This window comes from Schistocerca serialis, chromosome 1 (assembly GCF_023864345.2).
Source record: "Schistocerca serialis cubense isolate TAMUIC-IGC-003099 chromosome 1, iqSchSeri2.2, whole genome shotgun sequence".
NCBI classification, from domain to species: domain Eukaryota; kingdom Metazoa; phylum Arthropoda; class Insecta; order Orthoptera; family Acrididae; genus Schistocerca; species Schistocerca serialis.
In genome coordinates, this window is record NC_064638.1 from 790,515,471 (window position 1) to 790,539,566 (window position 24,096).

Here is a 24,096-nt window from a genome sequence, read left to right on the forward strand (position 1 = left end):
ATCAGCCCAGCTGGCTCAAACGACTGTGCTGCTAAGTGCAGTCTTGCTCGCACATAACTTTCCCACACTGTCAGATTAGTTATTTGGTTTACTATGGATAAAGTCTTCTAATTATACTTATTAAATCCCAAATAATGCAAATCAATCACTACAGTGTATATGCGGAAAAGGAAAAAAAATTCCCGAATTTTTTCACAGGTATCTCGGTTAAAAAATATACTTTTTCCCGGGCGAAAATACACTTTTTCTGTGCTAAGTGACAGTAGGTTTGCCATAGATTTTCCCTCAGAACTGTAAAACTTATCAATCTTTGAATAGTTAACGTTTTATACACTGGCATAGAACTACTCGGTGCTTTAGGGGGAGTGGTGGTGGGGGGGGGGGGGGGGGGGGAGAGAAGTTTTGGAAAGACCTCTGGTAAAAAAAAAAGGAGAGAAGTTTTTGGAAGACCTTTGATGTACAGCAACATGATGCTGCATATTTTCATGTTACAATAGTATAAATTCGAACTGAACCAAACACAGCACATTAGTTTACAGAGCGTTGAAATTGAGATTGCTATGCCCTTTTCTAAACCAATCAAATCTCACGCCACATGGTCTCGCCAGCTGATAACAGCAGATATTCAGAGCATAGGACAGATGTTGCAGTCAGCCAATAGCAAGATCACTGTTACATAGCGCAAACACACAAAGAGGAAAAGTTAATGGTTTATATTAATACATATAGTGTAGCTACAAGAAACGCTGAGCTTTCACATATAATATCGGTCTCGAAGATTAATAAGCTACAAGAGAAACTAAGCTCTCACAAGTAATATTGATCTTTTTTTGCGTGTGTTATACTTTAAGATACATCACACAAATGTGACAGTAAATTTAAAATAATGACATAAATGTGTGGTCTTCTGGGCTCAAAATTCTGTGGCTGGTCCTCAAAGTGTTCAGTTCTAAACGAGAGTCAAATGCTCTGTGATTTAAGAAATTCATCCCACTTTCTCGCACGTAACATAATTCATCTTGCGTTAAAGGAAATTTACTTTGAAAGTAACACTTCTCAAACCACCATTCACAATACTATCCTGAGACTGTTAGGAATAGGTTCGTTTTAGCAGTTGCCAGAGAGCTCCAGAAAACAGGCATTATTGTGCAAGCATAGTTGCAGTGATGTGGGAAGCCAGCATGTTCGTATGTATACAGCATTAAGAGATCAACATTACATCCTAAAAGAAACAGGACATCAGAGGATACTCCAAGAGCATTGGAATTTCATAAACCATACTAAAATACATAATTCGGCTTGAAGCGCACATTGGTTTATCTAGATTCACAATGAAGTAGGTCCTACCTGATATTAAGCTTTTCAGTGTGGTTTTTGGGATGTAAATTTTCTTGGAATACCAGTACTGAACTATCTCATGTTTGGTTCTTTATGATGGCATAATGCCATACATGGTAGCAGATGAAAACATGCACTTGAAATTCAGCAAACAACTGGATCTAGCCAATACTGTGGAATGAAATACTTTGCTTCAAATAAATTGACTGCCTCACAATTAATGCTTGACAGCCAAAAACTTGGAAATAAAATCAAATCAAAAAACTGGAACTAATAATATATTTTTGCCTTCCATAATTATGTGAATGTATTTTAATTCACTTGATAGCTTCTGGCCACAGAAATCCGTTTTGTTTTCGTTTGACGTGGGAGCTGTAAACAAAGAAGAAACAGCGAAATAAGTTAAATCAAACATGGGTCACGTGGAGACTACCCCTCCTCCCCACTACAACTCAAACAATTATTCGCATGTGCGTATCTGGCAGCTGGGATGCGCGAGAAAAATTTTTCTCGGTAGCATCTGGCTGTTGCTGCTGATACAGCTAACAGCCACAATTCAAGTAGCCGGAAGTGGGAGGAGGTACTGCACATATGCGAGTCTACTGCGCATGCACATGAGCCCACTGGCAACTGCTCAAACAAACCCAATGTAAACAGTTGCGACGTCATGCTCACAGAAAGCAGTTTATTGTTACGAGGTATTACATAGTCTTCACCCTAAGGCCTTTGACATATTTTTGCTATTTGTGTACGCTTGTGCATGCACAGTGTTTTGTTGTTATAAATGACACTTTTCCTTTGCAACTAAAGTTTTATTTTTTCCTCTCATTTATATTTTATTTCTGCAGTATTATTCTCCAGTAGCAGGATACAGTAGCATTCTTTGCTAGAGTATCAATACTTGCCAGTCAAAACTTCAAAAATTTAACTGAAAAGTAAAACAGTGAAAAATTCCCGGAATTCTGAAAAATTCCCATGTTTTTTCCGGTTTTCTCCCAGATGAAGAAATTCCTGATTTTCCCCCAGATTTCTCAGTTGTACCGGGTCGTATACACCTTGATCATATGTTAACAAAATTGAAGGAAATGCATTCCTGTAGGGAGGAATCACTGATAATCCCAATGTAAGAATCCATTGACACATGGTAGTATTAACAAAGTACACAACATCAAAGACTCACATCTTCGCCCTATAAGTTTTAGGATGTTGCCAACAGATGTGAGGTATGCCACAGCACATGCAACAAACTGGATTGATAAATATGGTATAGCAAGGTGCACAGCACAATGGGCTAGTGAGCTCGGGGAGGGGACTAGGGAGGGGGGGGTGGGGGGGGGGGGGGGGGCAGCTGGACTGCTAGCACACGACCTCTGTTGCAGCGGGCTGAATTCAGCTTGCCAATGAAGCTGACCAGACAGGCTAGCCTATGGCTTGTACAGTGCAATACATTTCCTGTTCATAGAACACATTTAACATTAACATTTCATTCTTTGCCCCTTCATAGCTGAATAGTCAGTGCATCTGACTGCTGTGCTGAGGACTAGCAGGGATTTCTCCCTGGTGGGAGGACAGCAATAGTGTGCACACAGCGTATGAGACCAACTGAGGAGTAACTTGAGTGAGGAGTAGTGGCTCCATGGTTGTGGAAACCAATAATGGGCAGGAAAGAGTTTTGTAGACAAAACAATATATCATATTATCATTAATAAGATACAGTGATTTCCAAGCATGAGGATTGTTTCTGTAAATATAATGGTCAAAATAAATGTTGCTTTATTGTCAATACTAGACATAACAGAAAACATAGCTGATTTTGTTCTGTCAGGTACACTCACAAGAAAACAAAAACAAAGAAGATTAATGCATTTCCAATTGAAAAACATGAACAAATAAAAAAAAATAAAAAATAAAATAAAAAAAAAAAACCTAAAACTAAACCTTACAAAAGATCCCACTGCAAAACATTACAGTTTCTTCCACACTGTCATCTTAGGTAACACAATGTTTATGAACCAATTGGCCCTGCTCGTAATTGCAGACACTTTTAATGCAGTTAAACATACTCATTACCCAACTGTCCACATAAGCCTGTGAGATATTTTCAAATTCCTCAACAGTGGCTTCTGTGATCGCCTGTACGGTCTCTAGTGGAACCAAATGATTGCCAACCACTCATTGTAGCATGGCTCATGCATTCTTAATGCAGCTGAAATCTGGAGGATATGGAGACCATTCCATATGATTGTTCTATGCTCTGCCAGAAATGTGTTCACAAGATTGTGACAAATTGCCCCTTATTTATGATGGACAAGATCTTTTAAAACTGGTTTTATCTCATATAGAATTAATTTTTTTCGCAATAATGGCTCTGTTCACCATTTTTCCCTCATATAACTTAGTTTTGCCCTATACTAAGCTTATTTCTTTGCAATTTTGGCTCTTCTTACCACCCCCCCCCCCCCCCAATCTCTATCTTTCTTTAATGGCAACTATTCACCCACACACACACTCACATACACAATATTTTGGTGTATCTCTGTCCAAGCAGTACTGCATTTCACATGAAATGAATCAATTTATCCTGCTATACTTCACTACAAACATTTTCTGTCACACAATGAATACAAACCTTGAACTGCAACCTGTACAGCCCTCTGTATTTGCTCTGGTAATTGCACAGGACCTAGCTTCAAAATGCCTGGATGATGTCGGGGTTTAATCTCTTTGTTCTCGATAGCTTCTGACACACTTTGTTCTAAAGTGACAACTGGTCTTGGATTAGTGGCAAACTGAAAGAATTAAATAAACATTCCAAATACAAACATATCCAACATGATGTTTTCTTTATACAAAATTCAGGTGACTATTTATTAACCAACTCAAAAACATGCATCCACATAATCTGACTGACATAATGTTTCAAAATAAATTAGTCCAATACGTAACAGCTGTACTACAGATACAGAAATATACAAATTATCTAACACTGCGTGAGAGTAGCACATCTTACTTATGAACATGTGTCCAACATTGTTTTACGTTAACCTGAAACATAAGATGCAACAAGAAAAATAACAAACATGGCAACTAAGCACATATTTACTCTGCAGCTATGCTTCTGGAATGTAGCTGCTCACTGCAGGCACATTATGACTCCCTCTTAGCACGTTGCTGCCCCCATCTCGTTACACACAAGAAGTTTTTACTTGGCAACTTGAAATGGTCCAATTACATACATCTTTTTTATTCCCCATTAAAATATTAATTCCAGGTGTAAGGAGAGAATGATGAATTTTTAAACTGTTGCTGAGTGATGACTGAAGGACAAAAAGTCGGGAAAAATCCTTTTATTAATAACTTTGGAAAACAATGTTTCATGTTCACACCTACAAATGTCTGAGCCACCACCCTGCTTCCCAACTTCAAGTTCTGGAGAATCCAATATATGGGAGACCAATGTGAATGCAGCAGAGGCATGCAACAGAGGTCTAAGAGGTACATCATGCACAAACTGCCTTTGTTACAAAAAAGGAAGACAATATTACAATGGCAATAGTCAGTCACTGCATTGTATTTTTTCAGCACTGATGTACTTATAGTGGTGCCATGTTGGACTACAGCAGTTATCAATTATATTTTTAAAAACTGTTAGGATATCTAATACTACAAGGTGCAATACTTATCATATTACTCATACAATATATATTGTGTTTTTAATTCGGAGGAGAATGGATTACTTTTACAAAGTGAATTGAAATGAAAGTACTCTCATTTTGTTTTCAACAACTTTGTACATAATGCAGGCTTTTTATCATTTGGTAGTCTTTGGATTTGAAAGTGTTGCCAGTAGCAGTGAAACTTTATTCAGTGAAGTCAGATGTGAATTCTAGGGCCCTGGTTATGATTTATAAACTGGAAAATTAATTTTCCCATGAAATTTTTTATTTTATGTCCCGTACAGCTGTGAGTCATCCAAGACAAACCAAAATAACTTAAGTTTTTACTGAACTTAAATACTTGGTATACACAGCAAAATCTAAGATACTTTAAAATAAAGCCAACCAGCCAGCCAGCCTACCTGCCCCCCTCCCTCTTTTAAGGGAAAATAGTAGTCTCTGACACTTTGCGTCTTCTGCCAACAGTGAACAGTAGTTTGTTCAAGCAAAAAATAAATAAATAAATAAAAAATAAAAAAGGTTACTGGCAAGGTAAAAGATGAGAAGGTATGATTTTGTCACAAGGAACACTCATACAAGCCACATTTGACACTCATACAACAATGTTAAAAGAGTGCACAGCTAAAGTATTGATGTAGCGTTTTAAGTAAAGCACTTACTGTTACAATGTAATACACAACAATTTAAAACAATACACTGATAAACTATTATTATTGTGTAAGAGGAGATTTACAAAATACCATTTCCAAAGCACATTCACATGCTGTAAAATAGTCTATTGTGAGTCATTTCTCCCACTTGTATTTTGTTAACTGCATAATATTTGCAGAAATGTTTGTTCAACCATGTCATTACCAACATGTGAAATGTCCTGGAGATTAACACCCACAGTGCTTTCTCCCTACACTACTGATGATTACTGAGATGAAGCAAGCTCCAGCAGATGCATCAGTGGCCTAGAGGAGTCAGGGAGGATACCACCACACATGGCAACCAAAATAGGCAACCAAACATACAATGAGGAGTCGTAAAGTTTTATCATCATCTCAAAAAAACTGCATAATTAATTTTTTGTTTGTGTGAAGGTACATGTCTGTCATCCTCGTACACACTCAAAACTCCATTCCACAGAGATATAGGACACTGCTAAAGGAGCCAAAAGGAAATGGCACAGTCTACTGATAAAGGACAGATGTGATGCACAATTTTGCTTCCATTCCTTACAATGACATGGGGTTTTCAATGTTATACCAGTACTGCAGATATGTACACACCAAGAAGCAAAGTATTAATTAGATAACTTAACTTCTCGCAGTGATAATTGAAACTTTCTTACTACCTATCATACGAGAACAGAAATCAGGCTGGTTCAATGACTTCATCATAGACTGGGTTGGCAAAGTGACGACAGAGAAACTATGTAAAAGACCTTGTATGGTGTGAGACAAAGCATATTAATCGGAGTTAGGTTGGTGTGCACATTAAGTTCCACTAATCAGCAATGATACAAGGAAGAAGAGGCCTACATGTTGTACCCATCACAATGATGTGCATCTCTTCAACCAACTAGCCACAGGCATTGCAGTTCAACATAATTAACACTGGCAAACCTTTTGGCAGCCAGAAATGATTAGTAGTCCTATTGAAAACCAACTCAGAAAAGTTAATTCGAAGGCACGCTTACTTACTGCTCCAGAAGTGGAGATGATTAGCCACCGAAGTTTGCTTGATATTCTCTATGTAAATTTCAGAAAAGAATAGGATCATAAATGTATTTTGTAACTTCATAATTGCTTACTTCTGTACATGATTAACATGTATATACTATGTCCTACCTCTAAACTGTTATTAATAATGTGCAAGATCACAGCTCTCTGGCTTATTCGTGAGCACGCTTGTGTATGGTTGTGATCTGTCCATCTAAAAGGGGGAACTGGGAGCATACATAACCATCTGACAGCTAGGCACAGTGCAGAGCAGAAATGAGGTGGTGGTTGGAACAAAATATTGCTGTCAACTAAGCCCGTCATGGGTCTGTCCAAAGTGATGGGCACACACACAAGCTGACCCAGGCCTCACAATAAGAGTTTATCAATCCATATAGCTAAGTGATAGTGTAAAATACAAATGGAAAGATTTCAAAGAGATAAAAAGAATTGGACTGTGCACTACATAATAACATTATCACACCATGGAAAATCTAGTACGGGATAACAACAATACTTTGAAAAGAGCAGATTGCTACTCACAATATAGTGGAGATGTTGAATTGCAGAACCAGTACAACAAGAACAGTACAAAACATGTGACCTTTCAGCCAAACTGCCTTCTTCTAAAGAAGACGACACATTATGCAAGTAACACACACACACACACACACACACACACACACACACACACACACACACACACACACACACACACACACAAACACACACACGACCACTGTCTCTAGCCACTGAGGCCAGACTGTGGGGAACTGCAGACAATGGGAGAAGCAGTCTGCACAGTGGGGCTAAGGAAGAAGCTCGGGTGTGAAGGGTGAATGCTAGCAGGGTACAGGTGTGGGACAGGAAAGTGCTGCTTGTGGGAGGATGCAGGGACATGGTGGAGACTGTGTAGGGCAGCTGTGTGCAGTTGGGAGATTAGATTGGGGAGGAGGAAAGGGGCAGTTGGGGGTGAAATGGGGGGGGAGGGGGGGGGGGGGGCAGAAAACAAGAGCAGTAGAGGAATGGTAAAAAGAGACTGGGTGAACTGATGAAATAGAAGGTCGTGTAGTGGTGGAGTGGAAGAGGGGAAGGGGGTAGGTGGGTGAAGAATAGACACTAATGAACAGTGCAAGGCCAAAGGGTTGTGTGAACATAGGATGTATTGCAGGGAGAGTTTCCACCAGCACGATTCAGAAAAGTTGGTGCTGGTAGGAAGGATCCAGATGGTGCAGGCTTTGAAGCAGTCACTGAAGTGAAGAACACTGTGTTGAGTGGCATGCTCGGCAACTGAGGGGACCAGCTGTCTCTTTGGGCATAGCTTGTGGGTGGCCACTAATGCAGGTAGACAACTTGCTGGTTGTCAAGCCCACATAGAATGCAGAACAGCAGTTGCAGTTTAACTTCTACATCACATAATTGCTTTTACCGGTAGCCCTGCCTTTGATGGGGTAGGTGATGCTAGTGACCAGAATGGTATACGTGGTGGTGGTGGTAGTGGTGGTGGTGGTGGAAGAATGTATAGAACAGGTCTATTACAGGGATATGAGCCATCAGGTAAGGGGTTGGGAGCAGGGGTAAAGTAGGGATGGATGAGGATATTGCGTAGGTTTGGTGGGCTGTGATATACCTCTGTGAGTGGGGTGGGAAGTATAGTAGGTAGGATATTCTTCATTCCAGGGTACTGTGAGAGGAAGTCAAAACCTTGGCAGGGAATGTGATTCCACTGGATGGTACTGAGTTACAATGGGAATGTTCCTTTGTGGCCAGACAGGGGGACTCTGGGAGATGGTGGGAGACTGGAGAGATGAGGCACAGGAGATCTGTTTTTGTACAAGTTTGGAGGGTAATTTCAGTCTGTGAAGGCCTCAGTAATCCTCTTGCTATATTTGTAGAGAGGCTGCTCATCATTATACACGCGAAGGCCATGGAAGGCTTGTCTGTATGGAAGGGACTTCTTGGTATGGGTGGCAGCTGTCAAATTAGAGGTATTGCTGGTGGTTAGTAGATTTGATACGGATGGAGGTACTGATGTGGCTATTTCCGAGGTGAAGATCAATATAAGATGTCGTCAATGTATCTGAACCAGGTGAGGGGTTTGGGATTCTGAATGGTTAGGAAGGATTCCTAATGCCTGGCTGATTCCAAACCTATACATACCTTCTGTTCACCATGACTAACTATACCCTCACCCAAAATTACTTAACCTTTGAAGGGACCACCTATAAACAAATCCATGTTATGACAATGGGCACCCACATGACACAATCCTATGCCAACAAATTCATGGACAATCTACAAGAATTCTTCCTAGACATCCACAACTTCAGAACACAAAAACCAAAAAACAAAACACAAACACACCATCCTAATCCCCCCCTCCCCCCAAAAAAAACTCTCTTCCTCCTACAAAACCCCAAACCACATTCAACATGGACCAAGCAAGGTGGCACAGAAGTTAACACACTGGACTTACATTCAGGAGGATGATAGCTCGTCTATATCTACATAGATACTCCGCAAGCCACCATATGTTGGGTGGCAGAGGGTACTCTGTACCAATACTAGTCATTTCTTTTCTTGTTCCACTCACAAATTGAGCTAGGGAAAAACGATTGTCTACAAGCCTATGTATTAGCCCTAATATTTCTTATCTTACCTTCACAGTCCTGAAACGCTATGTATGTTGCGACAGTAGAACAGTTCGGAAGTCAGCTTCAAATGCTGGTTCTCTAAATTTTCTCAACAGCGTTTCTTGAAAAGAACTTCGCCTTACCTCCAGGGTTCCCATTTGAGTTCCCAAAGCATCTCCGTAACACGTGATGTTCAAACCTACCGGTAACAAATCTAGCAGCCCACCTCTGAATTGCTTTGATGTCTTCCTTCAATCCGACCTGGCAAAGATCCCAAACACTCAAACAGTGCTCCTATATGTGATCTCCTTTACAGATGAACCACTCTTTCCTAAAATTCTCCCAATAAACTGAAGTCAACCATGCGCCTTCCCTACCACAGTTCTCACATGCTCAGTCCATCTTAAATTGCTTTACAATGTTATGCCCACATATTTAAATGACTTGACTGTGTCATGCGGACCACTAGTAATACTGTATCCGAATATTACAGGTTTGTTCTTCCTATTCTTCAGCACTGACTTACATTTTCACACATTCAGGGCTAGCTACCATTCGTCACGCCAATTGGAAAATTTGTCTGTCATCTTGTATCCTCCTACAGTCACTCAACTTTGACACCTTACTCTACACCACAGCACCATCCGCAAACAACCACAGATTGCTGCCCACCAAATCATTTATGTTAGAGAGCAATAGGGGTCCTAAACACTTCCCTGGAGCACTCCTGACGATATCCTCATCTCTCATGAACACTCTCCATCAAGGACAACATACTGGTTTCTATTCTTAACAAGTCTTTGATCCACACACATACCTATGAACTTATTTCATATGCTCATACCTTCATTAATGGCCTACAATGGGGCACCATATAAAATGAAACTTCCTGGCAGATTAAAACTGTGTGCCGGATCGAGACTCGAACTCAGGACCTTTGTCTTTCGCGGGCAAGTGCTCTACCAACTGAGCTACCCAAGCATGACTCACAACCTGTCCTCACAGCTTCAATTCTGCCAGTACCATGTCTCCTACCTTCCAAATTTCACAGAAGTTCATCAGCGAACCTGGTAGAGTACTTGCCTGCGAAAGGCAAAGGTCCTGAGTTCGAGCCTCGGTCCAGCACACAGTTTTAACTGTCAGGAAGTTTCATATCAGCATACACTACATTGCAGAGTGAAAATCTAATTCAGGAAACATCCCCCAGGCTGTGGCTAAGCCATGTCTCCACAATATCCTTTCTTCCACGAGTGTTAGTTCTGTAAGGTTCACAGAAGAGCTTCTGTGAAGTTAGAAAGGTAGGAGACAAGGTACTGGCAGAATTGAAGCTGTGAGGACGGGTTGTGAGTCATGCTTGGGTAGCTCAGCTGGTAGGGCACTTGCCCGCAGAAAGCAAAGATCCCGAGTTCGAGTCTTGGTCAGGCACACAGCTTTAATCTGCCCGGAAGTTCAATATCAGTGCACACACCACTACAGAGTGAAAATCTCATACTGTATCAAATGTTTTCTGGAAATTTAGAAAAATGGATGCCAGTTGCCGTTCACCCATAGTTCGCAGTATATTATGTGAGAAAAGTGCAAGTTGAGTTTTGCATGAGCAGTGCCTTTTAGAACCACAGTGATTCATGAACATAAGCTTCTTAGTCTCAAGAAAGTTTGTTATATTCAAACTGTGAATATGTTCAAGGATTCAGCAGCAGATCGAAGTTATGGATAGTGGTCTGCAATTTTTTACCCTTCTTGTACCAGGTGTACTGGTATGAAATGAGCATTAAGATACAAATGTGTCGTTAGGGAACATTTGTTGTGAACAAGCCTTAATTTTTTTTTCGTTTGGTTGGTATGACACCTGTCAAAGATATTTAGTATACATCAAGTCATGGAACAAACAACATCATATGTTTTAATCGTGTTAACAATGCCGAATTTTGTACCAGAAAGTGATGATTTGCGGAAAGCATTAACTTTTTGTTTTCATTTGAAAAAAAGTGCTGCAGAGTCGCATCGAATGCTTGTCGAGGCATATGGTGATCATGCTCTTTCAGAAGCAACAGGCAAAAGATGGTTTCAATGGTTCAGAAATAATGATTTTGATGTAAGAAATGAAGAGCGAGGAAGACCACCAAAAAAGTTAGAAGACGCTGAAGTGCAAGCAATATTGGATGAAGATGATACTTTGAGTCAGAAGCAAATGGCAGCAATGCTAAATGTTGCACAACAAACAATTTCTGACCATTTGAAAGCTATGGGAAAGATCCAAAAGTGTGGAAAATGGGGGCCACATGAATTGAATGAAAGACAGATGGAAAACCGAAAAACCATTTGTCAAATTTTGCTTCAAAGACATGAAAGAAAATCAATTTTGCATCAAATTGTTACTGCTGATGAAAAATTGATTTATTTTAAGAATCCTAAACGGAAAAAATCATGGGTTAATCCAGGGCAACCATCAACATCGACTGCAAAACCAGATCGATTTGGCAAGAGGACAATACTCTGTGTTTGGTGGGATCAGAAAGGTGTGGTGTATCATGAGCTTCTAAAACCCAGAGAAACTGTGAATACTAATCGCTACAGACAACAAATGATCAATTTGAATTATGTATTGATCGAAAAAAGACCAGAATGGGCCAGAAGACATGGCAAAGTAATTTTTTTACACGACAATGCATCTGCACACAAAGCAAAACTGGTTCAGGATACAATCAAAACACTTGGCTGGGAGCTGCTACCCCACCCTCTGTATTCACCAGACTTGGCCCCTTCTGACTACCATTTGTTTTCATCAACAGGACACGCATTGGCTGAGGAACACCTCGATTCCTACGAAGAAGTCGAAACTTGGGTGTCTGATTGGTTTGCTTCAAAAGACGAACATTTCTATTGGCGTGGTGTCCATAAATTACCAGAAAGGTGGTCAAAATGTATAGAAAGCAATGGTAAGGACTTTGGATAAAATGTTTTTACTTTTCAATTCAAAATTCCTGTTTCATTGTCACAAAAAAACGCTCATTTCATACCAGTACACCTGGTATACTAGAGTCACCTGTGCCTTTTTCCATCCTGATTATTTAGGTTTACCATCCTGGTTTAGGTTTTCTGCGATTTCCATAAATTGCTTCAGAAAAATGCCAGGATGGTTCCTTTGAAAGGTCACGGCCGATTTCCTTCGGCATCCTTATATAATCCAAGATTGTGCTCCATCTCTAATGACCTCGTTGTCGACAGGATGTTAAACACTAATCTCCTCTTCCTCCCACATTCAACACAACACAACCCCTTCCCCTTCACCCCAAACATTAACTAACCACTTTAAGCATATACATTTTACCCTCAAACATCATAAAATACTTAAAACAGCAACAATTATTAGGCACACTTTTCCTCCAACAATACTCATCAAGATGAGATGAGACTGCAGAGTCAAAGTGCACCTCTTCCCCCTCCCTATAACAGATCCCCCTTTGAATAATTATTAAATTCTACACTATGATTAACACTCAAATACCAAAAACCCCTAGGGCGATAAAAATTCCCATAAGAAGAAAAACAAGTACAAGTGATGGTAGATCCCTCCACAATATATCGCTCTATTAACCCCACCATAACCCATTTTGTCTAACAGAGCATCACCCTAAAAACATCATCATAACACCCACCCCCAAGAGGCAACAGCCCCCACACCAACGTCCCAACAGGATGACTGCTCCTCCTATGCTTAGCCTTACTAACAGAGATGTATCTATTTCTACACCCCTGCCCCTCCTCCCAAAGAATGTCTACAATTAATAAATTCACTACACTCTTCACGATAGAACAAATATCAGTCCAACACATACCTACTACTCACACCAGTCTCATGCACCAGGATAATAATAGCACCAACAGCAAGTCACCAACACTACATTACACAAGGTCAACTTAGGCTGCTTAAACCAGGAACCTCTCTTAATTGATCTCAAAACATTTCCTCAATGAGGAACTATAGGCAATTTCATCAGCACGCCACACTGGAAGTACCTAACATATTCATGGAGGAAACTAATAAACTGCAGAAATTTTATGACAAGAGCTCTATCGTCTTCCAGAGTAGCATCTAAAGACCAAGTCCTAAATTTCACAGTCAGATCAACATCTACAAACAAACAACAAAGGCACAAAAGTCAATTTAACAAGTGAACAAATTACAAACAATGAACTAACAGCCCAAAAACTGACAACAATAACAACTGAAATTGAAAATTATTCACTAATAAACCAAGAACCTCCAAAAAAGCACTGTGGATCAAAGAAACACTCCAACATGAAACACTCAAAAACACTGCTGGAAAAATTCATTATACCAGTACAAGACTCTGCAATTCCGTGACACACACCACTGAAACTAACAACAATACTATGAAAAGGGCAGATTGCTACTCACAATATAGTGGAGATGCCGAATTTCAGACAAGTACAAGAACAGTACAAAACATGTGACCTTTCAGCCAAAACGCCTTCTTCTAAAGAAGATGACACATTATGCAAGTAAAACACACACACACACACACACACACACACACACACACACACACACACGACCACTGTCTCTAGCCACTGAGGCCAGACTGTGGAGAACTGCACACAATGGGAGAAGCAGTCTGCACAGTGGGGCTAAGGAAGAAGCTCGGGTGTGGAGGGTGAATGCTAGCAGGGTACAGGTGTGGGACAGAAAAGTGCTGCTTGTGGGAGGATGCAGGGACATGGTGGAGACAGTGTAGGGCAGCTGTGTGCAGTTGGGAGATTAGATTGGGGAGGAGGAAAGGGGCAGTTGGGGGTGAAAAGGGGGGGGGGGCAGAAAACAAGAGCAGTAGAGGAGTGGTAAAAAGAGACTGGGTGAACTGATGAAATAGGTCGTGTAGTGCTGGAGTGGAAGAGGGAACGGGGGTAGGTGGGTGAAGAATAGGCACTAATGAACAGTGCAAGGCCAGTGGGTTGTGTGAACATACGATATATTGCAGGGAGAGTTACCACCGGCGCGATTCAGAAAAGTTGGTGTTGGTAGGAATCATCCAGATGGTGTAGGCTTTGAAGCAGAAAATTGACAAAGTCTAATTAAAGAAAATGGAAAACCAACATTTTTTATAAAAAGGGTTTGAACCTCCCAACATTTGGTTAGAGCAATTTCTGGTTTAAATCAGATAAATCTTGGATTGCTCAGTGAGGATATAAATGCGAGTCTTGTGAGCAAAACACACACACACACACAGTGAGAAGTTTCTGTGCAACACTATTCCAGCACAAATACCTAAAGCTATACAAAAACAACTATCAAGAAAATGATTACAAGGTTCATAAATTAAATATAATTAAAGAATGGGATTCACAGACAGCCAAAATGATAGGTGGGTCACTTTATTATAAAAACTAGTTCATGCATTTTATGTTGGTGGCACATGGTTTTTGTTTTTCATTCTTTAGGTAGCACACTGGATATACAAGGCATACTGTATGAACGGTCATAAAAATCTAAGATAGTATGGGTATTGAAATGAAGAAACTGTCGCAACGTTCATAAACTAATGAACAGCACATAGTCGATATTATTTGAAAGCCATCAGTGATACAGAAATTTCTTTAAACACTCTAACACTCTACCAAAAGCAACAGATTTTGCATAATTAATCGAATACACACAATGAAACAGATGCTGTAAAACTGATGTGCACTATGGTAACCAGTAGCACTCTCCCTAGTGTGCGTTTAAGATTTACAGGAAAAGAAAGATAATTTCTGCGGATTGGTATGAATGTAAAACCACTGTTAATCAAGACATTCTGAAGAACTGAAAGGTCTGGAGCGGATTTACGAAGAACGGATGAGCGCAGCCAAATGCATATTAATATAAACTTACAGGACAATAAATGAAGCAAAATGCAACATTTTACTTTCCTTCATTTAACACAACTGCTATTAAGGTTAACAAGTAACTTGCCTTTCGTGACAGGCGCAAAATTTTCTGCGGTATATCGGCTTTCATTCTCATGTTTGTAAACAAATATCAGACTCTCTGACAAACCCAAAGATACTTTCAATTCTGTAGTGACAACCTGTGATGTACATCTGAGCATCAGCAGCATTCTGGAGAGACAGGCTGCGAATGCGGACTACCGAAGACAAATGTATCTGCGGTTAGTTTATTGCGATGGTACACGGCTGTAGCCCTTAGCCGTTCTAGCAGGTGAACTAAAGCAGTACTTTCAATGCAGTTTTGGAAGCTATTACTGAGTTTTTTAACCCTCGAGACAATGAGCCCACTCTATCATCGCTACTTACGCGAATCTCATGAGAGGTAATCAGCTCTTCACCACCAAGCGATTTTTGGAGTATGTTTATCTCATTATGTCAATCGCGCTAGGTGCTTTAGTGAAGTACTTGACCATTAAACCAAATATCTGGGGTTTAATGCTGTACTGATACAGGAAATTGTTCTCTGATCTCTTGCAAGGAAGTGTTGCAGTTAAGAACGCCAAGTTGCACAATGACACAGAGTCCACATTAAATTAGATAACTAATTTATTAGGTCGTAACATGTTAATGGCACACCAAAGGCGATATAGCAATACCAGTGGCAGCAATAATCATTTATTACTGCGCCCTCTGTATCAAAACCAGTATCGGTACTCTGCAAACCATTGTGAAATGTGTGGCAGACTATACTTCCCACTGTACCACATATTAAAAATTCCGTTATACCGTTCACCCATTCACATGTAAAAGAATAACACCATAAATGCTGTTCTCAGCGTTGTAATTAGTCGAATCTCGTCATTGCGGTCCCTTCAGGAGTGATGCGTAGGAAGCTGTAGTGTTTTCCTAGATCCTTCACTTAATACTCGTTTTTGACATATTGTATGTAGGCTTCCAATGCAGAACTGGTGTCTTTCTTCAAACGTTTCGTAATTCGGGTATTTCAGCTTCAGGTCAGACAAATCTCAGATCACCCATGCTGCCTTTCTTTGTTTATGTTCAACATTCACTGTCGGTCCAATATCGTACAGGTTCGCATGCTACAGAAATTTCTGAGATGGGAAACACAAGGGGTTTGTAAGCAGACCCCTCTATATATGTACCCGTTAACAGTTCTTGGGGCATGGTACTATAAAAAACTGGAACTAATTTCCTTTTCACTCTGGGCCTTTCATTTTTCTAAGATTCCATTGTCTGACTTCAAAGTCCCTTTCGCCACAGGGATCCCATGTTACTGGTAATGTTCCGGACGGTGTTTCTTATCTAATGATTTCACTAACTGCATGCATTTGCAGTGTACGTCAAAAGTGCTATCACTGAGTTGCTACGATGAAAACATATATTTTTACTACCTACACTCCACAACGTAGTTCTATGATAATCGCAGATTAGGACTTTACTAGCTGGACAGTGTTCCAGTAATACCATGCAGTGCATGATCATTTTTGTTACGGTATTAGCGAAACTTGCTGTATTAGTCTATAAATATTATACTAAATTTTTGTGACGAGCACCCACACCTAATGTAGCAAATACATTTTTATAAATAACTCTCCTTGAAGCCAACGTTTTCAGTCTGTCTGAATACAAAATTATTATATGTCCCAATGCAGCTGATCATTAATACCCTCCCTTTCATTTCCTTTCTCCCCTTCCACTTCAATTTACATACAAAATTATTATGTTAACATCTTTGGTCTGGTACACGTTTGGACTTATAATGCTAACAATAAATAAATACAAGTCTTCATCACGAATACTGTTATATAAAAACAATGAAAGATAGTACCTTTCCAATAAATAAAGTGATGAGAGTTATGCAAACTTCACTGATGTTTTTTCTTCATCATTACTTCCATTACTCACCACAATGTCAGAACTGCTTCTTTGTCACCTTTTCCAGTACTGAAACCAAACTCATCTTCACCAAGTATGTCTTCAAATTTTTCTACTATTCTGCCATACAATTTTTTCGCTCTACAGTTTGCAAGTGTGATTTGACAGACTAATCGCTCAATAGCATTCACATTTATCTGCAAGTGTATTCTTGGATAAGGTGAAGACAATACGTTTCTGGAAATCCAGTGGTTAAGTTATACAGTTTGTAGATTTTTGACAAGTCTTAAATCCTACACTTCCCACAGAATTCATTGCCAGTAAATCTGGAGGTTACATGATCGACTTCTACAAACTTCTTCAAGCTTGTATCATTCAGCACTCTGTCAGGCTATAACTGGATGACCTATTTCTACCCCATCAACTTCCTTCTCCTCTTACATCACATGTTGAGATAGCGTTCCCCCTTTTCTCGTTGCAGTCCTGTTAATTGTCTACATTTTCTACTGCATGTAACAGAGATTTCCTTTCTGCAACTCATAGATTTTCTTCTATCCATAAGCTTAGGTACACTATCAAGCTTAGGTACATATCAGGCCACCTATTAGTGCACATTAATATGGAATGTGTCCACCCTTCACCTTTGTTATTGCTTGAACTCTGTTGGAAACATTTTCAATGAGTCGTCTGAATGTCTTTAGAGGAATGGCAGACCAATTTTTGTCAATAGAGGAAACCCATGCTGACACAAACAATAACAAACTCAGAACTGTTCCTACACATTACACAGTATAGAATGCTCGAAAAATGTGTTCATATCCTTTTGTATCTAGTATTTTAAGTGTGATAAGGTCACCACATCCTAACCACAAAAAACGCCTCTTCCATACTTCGCAGTTGCCATTACACATGATAACAGGTAAAGTTTTCCAGGAATTCACCAAATCCAAATGCTTCCATCATATTGTCACAGGATGTAGCGAATTCATCGCTCCGAATCACTCGTTTCCTGTCATCCACTGTCCAGTGACGTCACTCTTCACGCCATCTCTTACCTCACGTACCAATGACTGCAGAAATATGGTGGTTATGAGGATCTGCTCAAGCATTATTTTTGCAATTCCCTGTGTATATTTTTTGTACTAGTTGGCAGTGCTTTGGAAGCTATGAGTAATTCTTTCTGATAATTTCATGCCATTTTTTATGCAGCCGACCTCTGCAACATTAGACAATTCCTGTCACTCAGTATATGACATCTGCCTGGTCTTGGATTTGCTGTGCTTATTCAATGACTAGTCCGCATTTGAAGTTACTGAGCTCTCCACACTGACCCATTTTGCTGTTATTACTTTCTAACAATACAATGTCTTCTGCTTCCTTTTATACTTGTATATAGTGGTCAACCGTGCAAATATGAATGAATTGATAAGATAGTGTATTTCATGATTTAAGCATAACGTTTGTAATTTAGGGTGTAATCATTATATCCTTTCCAACATGTTTTTAGCACTCCCATTTGCTAAATAGCTGGGATTATCTGGTATTTTAAACCCATAGCTCTCCGCATGCAGTCAAGTTCGATGATTAGCCCGAATATGCTAGGTTGGCTTAAAATAGTAAACGCCTTAGTCCCTTCACTTTTGATGTCCAACAAATTATTACAAATTTTAAGACAGTCTTATCGACTTTTGCTGTCCAACAAATTATTACAAATGTTAAGACAGTCTTATCGACTGTCTTAACATTTGTAATAATTTTTTGGACATCAAAAGTGAAGGGAGCAAGGCGTTTACTATTTTAAGCTAACCTAGCATATTCGGGCTAATCATCGAACTTTGTTCCTTACAGCATAACGTATACATCAATTTCGTTAGCCGTACCTGGTTATTCATCAAATTTTAAGTTTAGGATTACATGTTGGTACCAGTGTTAACAAGTATGCATGACACACTATCGCACTATCGCGCGTGCGCTATAGCCAGTTCCAGTACAACAACTGTTGCTGCTGTACTGAGGTCGCGAAGTGAGGCCGAGGCTGTTTCCCAGATAAGTTATTGGAATATGACGATGTATTACTGTATTATAGTTTTTAGTTTTTGACATTCTCCATTATGGACAAATTGTAGTTCCTTAGCCGGCCGGAGTGGCCGAGCGGTTCTAGGCGCTACAGTCTGGAACCGCACGACTGCGACAGTCGCAGGTTCGAATCCTGCCTCGGGCATGGATGTGTGTAATTTCCTTAGGTTAGTTAGGTTTAAGTAGTTCTAAGTTCTAGAGGACTGATGGCCTCAGAAGTTAAGTCCCATAGTGCTCAGAACCATTTTGTATTTCCTTTTATTCTGAAGAAGGATGGGTTATCCCAACTGAAACCTTGGTAAATCTAAGTAAACATTGCAGCTGAGGCTGTTGTTAATTTAAAATTAATATTTCTGTTTGTTGTCATGATACCAAAAATGTTCACTTTTTCATACTAACTAGAGCTTCTCCAAATTTCACACATATCTCATACAAAGAAAACAACAAAGAGTCCACATAGCTACATGCTGCCAATTACAGACAGAGACAATGAACTTGCCCGTGGCACATGGGCTATGACAGGTTACATGTTAGGTGATGACTCAACAGTGACTGTAAAATTACTAACTGCTTTCACACAGAATTAGTTGGCTTATAATATTTTCTAGAAATTGTAACGATTCAAATTAATAATTACAGTGACTTCCTTTTTTGAGTAAGTGAATACTTAAAACAAAACTGCATATTTTGAAGTTGATAAAAATATAAGGATAAAAATAGTAATTTGTATTGTTTTAAGTAGTTGCGAAACATAACCTTCGAAATTTCTTAATATGCCACATGTTAAAGACAGTAAATATTTAGCTTCTTCTACAATGTGATCTACATCTGCATCTACAGACTGTAAACCACTGTGAAGTGTGTGGCAGAGGCCACAGCCTATTGTACCATTTATTAGGGTTTCATCTTGTACCATTCACATATGGAGTGTAGGAAGAATGATTGTTCAAATGCCTCTGTGTGTGCTGTAATTAATCTATCTTGTAATCACGATCCCTACAGGAGTAAAACATGGTGGTCATAGTACGTTTCTAGAGTCATGAATTGAAGATGGTTCTTTAAACGTTGTAAGTAGGCTTTCTCAGGATAGCTCAAGTCTGTCTTAAAAAATCTGCCAGTTTGTTACCTTCAGACAAACCTGCGACCATTTGTGCTGTCCTTCTCTGTGTATATTCACAATCCCCTGCTAGCCCTCTTTGGTCTGTGTCCCACAAACTTAACCAATATTCTAGAATAGGTCACACAAGTGATTTGTAAGGAATCTCCATTGTAGACTGTGTTTACCCAGTATTTTACCAATAAACTGAAATCTGTCACCTGCATTAACCAAGACTGAGCCTATGTGATCATTCCATTTCATATTCCTACAAAGAGTTACACCCAGGTACCTCAATGGGTTGGCCGATTCCAACTGTGACTCAGTGACATGACAGTCATAGTTTACTACGTTTTTTCGATTTCTGAAGTGCACAATTTTACATTTCTAAACATTTGAAACAAGTTGTCAGTCTCTGCAGCACTGTAATTTTACTAAGACATGTCTGAGTATTTATGCAGATTCTTTCAGACTGTATTTTATTATAGATATCTGCATCAACTTCCAGAAGTCTGAGGTTATTGTTAATAATGTCTGCAAGATTATTAATATTCAACATGAACAGCAAGGGTCCCAAAACACTTCCCTGGAGCACACCCGAAGCTACTACCACATCTGACGATGATTCTCCATCCAAGATAACATGCTGTGGCCTCCCAACCACGAAATCCGCAATACAACCACAAATTTCGCTTGATACATCATTGATCATGCTTTTGACAACATTTGACAATAAGCATAGATGTGGTACTGGGTCAAACGCTTTTCGGAAATCGAGATATAATGCAGCCACCTGACTTCCTTGATCCAAAGCTTTCATTATATCATGAGACACAAGTGTGTGTTAGGTTTAACATGGTCGATGTTTTCGGAATCTATGCTGGTTGGCATTGTGTTTGAGGTAGCTTATTACGTTTTAGCTCAAAATATCTTCTAAGATTCTGCAACAAATCGATGCCAAGGATAGTTTTGTGGATCACTGTAACTAGGTGTGACCTATGCTTTCTACCAACCACTGTGCATGATTTTTTGTTGGAGGGATCAATGACAGATTATAGTTAGGAAAGCAGTTAACTCAGCCGCAAATTCAGTATAGAATCTGATGGGGATTCCACTGGACCCTGGAGCTTTGATCAGTTTTTACAATTTCACTGTTTCTCAACACCACTGACACTAACACTTGTTTCACTCACCTTTTCACTGGAATAATGTTTAAATTGGGGCAATTCTTCTGGTTTTCCTACGTAAAGGAACATTTAAAATAGAGATAAGCATTTCAGCTCTTGCTTTGCTACCCTCAGTTTGAGTTCCTATCTCATTCACAGCCAAACGCGTTTCATTCAGCATTTCTCTATGTATGGTTTTGGCTACATATCTGTCCAGTGCATATTCTACTATTCTTACTATTCTTTGGAACTTGAGCCATTGTTTCTCTACAAGCGCCAGCCCTTTGCTGAAAATTTCAAGTTCTTCATTCAGATATGATACCACTGCTTTTTTATCTGCTGTAATAAACATACACTGCCGAGAAAAAGTATCACACCTTTGAAAACGACGTCGATTTTGATCTGATGACGACGTATTGCACCTGGGGGTAGTAGATGTACTGATAATGATTTCAAAGTCGTCCGCCAACTCATAGCGTCGAGCCATAGCTGTGAGATCGCTATCTGTGTGTGCCATTTAATAGGTAGTCCTCACAGCAAGAAGGCTTGGTGTGGTGCAGACGTGGGAAGAAAGCAGTCAACCATACTACAGAGATGCACTTGTGCTGCTACCTACAAACAACTGAGCGAGTTTGCAAGGGGTCAAATTGTGGCATTCCAAATGGCAGGATGGTGCTTTCGGAGAATTGCTACACAAGTTGGACACGTTGCGTCGTCTGTGCAACAAGCTGTAGCAATGGTGAAGTGAACATGTTCACACCTGTGGATGAGGTTCTGGACGTCCACGCAGCACACACATGAGGCACGATCGTCATGTTGATAAGGGCAGCAGTGGCAGATCATACAGCAGAGATAAGAGGGCATGTGAAGGCAGACATGTCAACAGGCTCTCTTGCAAACTGCTTGTAGCAGTGGGACTATGGGCCCACATGTTTCTAGCTGATCTTTCACTCAAGTTACAGTATCGATGTGCATGGCTCGAGTGGTGCCATCAGAGGAACATTGGAAGATAGAATCGCGCTGTGGCCTTCAGCGATGAAAGCAGATCCTACCTTCACGCAAGTGATTATCGTTTTTTGTGTACAATGTAGACCTGGTGAGTACTGTCTTGTAGAGTGCACAATATGTTCAACACACACTGGATCCTAAAATTCTCGTTCATCTTTGGTATTTACAGAGGGGTCGCTAAACAGTGCTCGGCTCATTCAGAATGTTGTTAGATCCATTGTTTTGCCATTCTTGATACATGATGTTAATGTGCTGTTACAGCAGGAAATTCTGGCCCACACCCTGCCCATGAAACTCAACATTCTCTGCAAGGCATGCAGCAACTCCTGTGTCCAGCACGATATCAGGACCTGTGTCCAATCGAGTACGTGCGGGATATGATGGGACAAGAAGTGATTCATGTGGCTTATAAACCCACAACACTTACAGAACTACGTGAGCAGTTCGAGCAGATGTGGCACAACGTCTCACAGTACAGTATTCGCCATCTGTATGATTTACTGAATGCCAGAGTCAGCACCTGCAGTGCCACCTGTGGAGGCTACACCACATGCTGATATGGGTCTTTCAGCATGCTTTGATACATGGTACCACTGAACTACTTTTGCTATTGATTTGTAAGTGTTATAATTTCATGTACTCCATACACACTGTTGCAACAGTAGCTCTGGAGTGAATTGGAAACTACTAAAAGGGTGTACTAATTTTTTTCTGGCAGTATATGTATCTTTTGACTTGTTTCAGTTGTCCTTTGTACTTTGGTAATCATTGTTGCCACAACTTCATCATGGTCACTGATACCAATTTCTAAGTAAACATCCTCAAAGAGGTCAGGTCTATTCTAAAATATTTCTGTTATGAGTGGGTTTTTGAATCACCTGCTCTATGTAGTTTTCAGAAAATACATTTAACAATGTTCCATAGGACACTCACTGCTAACCAAAATTTAATTATCCCAGTTACCTGTTAGATGATTAAGGTCTCCACTTATGATTTTAGTATGATTGTGGAACTTGCTGAAAAACAAACTAACGTTTTTTCTAAAGTATTCAGTTACATCGGGAGATGAGTCTGGTGGGCGATAAAAGGATCCACTTATCATTTTAGATCTCCTCTGCTACTGAGACTTGCCCAAATTATCTCACATTCAGACTTCAACTCCTATATTGGTGGATTTGAGTTTCTTGTCTACTGGGACAAACACATCACCTCCATTTCCCATTAGCCTAGCTTTTCTGTCATAGATCAACTATTAATTGAAGAGGACAAAATGTGCTGTATCCACTCCTCTGCCCTCTTTTTTGATGTGGCCATTGACAGAATGAAGAGAATCATTGTACCAGAAGTCTTCAAGGACTTAAATTGGTGATTTTTATTGAAATTACAATAAGCTAAGTAGCTAATTTCTAGACTACAGTCAAAAATCCTTCCAAAATTACTGCACATAAGATTTTTCTTTCAAGCTAATCTCTAGACTAAAGCCCCAAATCCTTCCAAAATTACCACACACAAAATTCTCCTTTCACAAAACCCATTCCACTCTACACCGTT

At 39.8% G+C, this 24,096-nt stretch overlaps 1 protein-coding gene across 1 annotated transcript in view; it reads right to left on the reverse strand.

Moving 5' to 3' along the window:
• LOC126483682 (methyltransferase-like protein 17, mitochondrial) overlaps nt 1–15,479 on the reverse strand; it is a 114,536-nt gene extending 99,057 nt beyond the window's left edge. Inside the window, exons 1-2 of the mRNA XM_050106768.1 lie at nt 15,329–15,479; nt 3,968–4,127 (exon numbers count right to left, since the gene is read on the reverse strand). Coding sequence (XP_049962725.1) covers nt 3,968–4,127; nt 15,329–15,379 — 211 coding nt within the window. The 5' untranslated portion in view covers nt 15,380–15,479. The remainder of the gene's footprint in view (nt 1–3,967; nt 4,128–15,328) is intronic.
• Between the last annotated feature and the right edge of the window lie 8,617 nt (nt 15,480–24,096).